This window comes from Antedon mediterranea, chromosome 2 (genome assembly GCF_964355755.1).
Source record: "Antedon mediterranea chromosome 2, ecAntMedi1.1, whole genome shotgun sequence".
Taxonomy (NCBI): Eukaryota; Metazoa; Echinodermata; class Crinoidea; order Comatulida; family Antedonidae; genus Antedon; species Antedon mediterranea.
Genome location: NC_092671.1, coordinates 40,372,980 through 40,375,346, shown reverse-complemented (window position 1 = coordinate 40,375,346; position 2,367 = coordinate 40,372,980). Strand labels below are relative to the sequence as shown.

At 37.9% G+C, this 2,367-nt stretch overlaps 1 protein-coding gene across 1 annotated transcript; it reads right to left on the bottom strand.

The window, feature by feature from the left end:
* Positions 1-413: 413 nt before the first annotated feature.
* LOC140039466 (uncharacterized) lies at positions 414-1,189 on the bottom strand. The gene is made up of 2 exons (XM_072085069.1): positions 1,117-1,189; positions 414-1,024 (listed from the first exon to the last, which is right to left on the bottom strand). Exons 1-2 carry the CDS (start codon positions 1,187-1,189, stop codon positions 414-416), a joined length of 684 nt encoding a protein of 227 aa, XP_071941170.1.
* Between the last annotated feature and the right edge of the window lie 1,178 nt (positions 1,190-2,367).

The window sequence follows — 2,367 nt, the reverse complement described above, 5'->3', positions numbered from 1 at the left end:
GTTTTTGTAAAAGCTACAAGTTAACGGAGTACTTACTCGGACGTTTCGATCTCTATCAGAGATCATTCTCAACTGACTGCGGAGTGTTAATGCAGCTTGGTCATGCTTGACACGTCATCTGTTGATGACGTCGTACGCCTCCGGTTGTAGGTTGGAGGTTGTGCGGGGCTCGGCCAGGTGATGTGTCTATCAAATCATTGTACAAATGCGAGAGTTCGTGGGCTCCAGTATCCCGGTGCATGGTCTTCTCCTTATTTCTCCTTATATGTAATGATTCTCTAATCTGTCTGTCTTTGCGTTTAGGCTCTTTGGTTAAGATGGTAGCCTCCCAGTTCGGTACATGATTGTGTTTTATGACATGTTCTGTAATGGCAGATTTGTGTATGATCGATGATGTGGATGTTCTGGAAGCCCTAGTCATTACTCTCCCGTGTTTGTTGTAACATCTTTTTTGTGATCATTAATTCGTGTTTGTAATGCCCTCCCTGAGTCCCTGTTTCCCGGTCCCCAATGTAAACTTGTGGACAGTTGCGGCAGGTGACTTCGTAGATTACTCCACATGTATCCATCTTCTCGATTTTATCTTTTGGGTGGACGAGACTATTCTTGATTTTATTTTGGGGTAAGAAATAGGTTCCGACATTGTGATAGGAGAGAGTGCGTCGTATTCTTTCTGCCATTCCTTTTACATAGGGGATTCCTATGCTACCTCTCATCTTGATCTTTAGCTTCTGTGGTTCGTGTCCTTTGTTTTTTTTTCTTTTTCGATTTTCCATAACTCTCTGGAAGGACCACTCTGGATACTGGCAGTTGTGTAACGCTTTCTTAATGTTATCCATCTCAACTTTCCTCAAATCCATATCTCTCACTACCTTCTCAGCTCTGTCCACAAGCGTGTTTATAAGCCCCAGTTTGTGTTCGAGTGGATGATGTGAATTGGAATGTAAATATTGGTCTGTGTGAGTGGGCTTCCGATAGACTGAGGTGGTAACTGTTCCGTTGTCATTGAGTGTGATGAGCATGTCTAGGAAAGGTATTGTGTTGTTTGTCATGGATTCTGTGGTGAATTTGATGTTGTCAGTTATATCGATGTTGTTAAGATGTGTGTTAATGTACCTGTGGGGATGATAGCTAATACATCGTCAACGTATCGTTTCCAATACACAGGCTTGATGTTAATGGGTGCCATGTTTATGGCTTGATGTTCGAGCCACTCTAGGTAAAAGTTCGCCAATATAGGACTTATTGGGCTTCCCATAGCAATACCTTGTATTTGCCTATAAATGTTACCATTGAACGAGAAATAGGTTTTGTTCACAATTAATCCGAGGAGCTCCATTATGTCTGTCACGTGTAGTTTAGTTCTATCCGAAGTGTCGGATCTGTTGTTAGGCGATTTTCGACAACTTTGAGGGCCTCTTCTACTGGTGTTATTTCTTTTAGTTCACTCGCCAACTCTCCTGAGTAAGTAAGTCCAACCTACAACCGGAGGCGTACGACGTCATCAACAGATGACGTCAAGCATGACCAAGCTGCATTAACACTCCGCAGTCAGTTGAGAATGATCTCTGATAGAGATCGAAACGTCCGAGTACTCCGTTAACTTGTAGCTTTTACAAAAACGAAATTTGTCATCTATACAAAATCGAAGCTAAATGAACATTTTTTCAAAACCTATAATTATTGTTCTAATATTTCGTTGAAATTGATAGACCTTTATACATATATTACTTATATTATATATTACTTATATTATATATTACTTATATTATATTACTTATAATATGCCCATAAAGATAGTTACACGGAACATTAGGCCTATTTGTTCTATGCACAGAACAGGTGATGACACCTGATTTAACATTTGATTTGTGGTTGTAGCATGGAGGTCGTTGTAGCAAGTAAGCCTAACCAAACAAAAAAGCAATTGAACTTTTAAAATCTAGCGTCAAACTCGGAGAACGTATTCATCAAATTGAGAACGGTTCATTGGACTTGGTATTTTACTTATTCTTACCATGCTAGATAGCAGAAAATACCATGTTACAAAAGATGTATTATGAAGAATAAAGTTGTGTAAAGTCAAACTTTGAATAGCCCATTTTGTAGTTTTAATCAAGTTTTTCACTTTTGTAAAAAAAATGCACAAAAATAAGGATTTCGTTTATAAATATAAATAAAATGTTACTTTTGTCTTTAAATTACGGTTTTAATTTGTTAAATAATTATTTTCGATCCGATTTTAATTCAAGAGATATTTAAAATGGCCTATTCAAAAATATATATATTTTTTTGCAGGGCGACAATATATCTTATGTATTCGCCATACCCAATAGTAACAGTAGGCCTACCCAGTATTTCACCAAT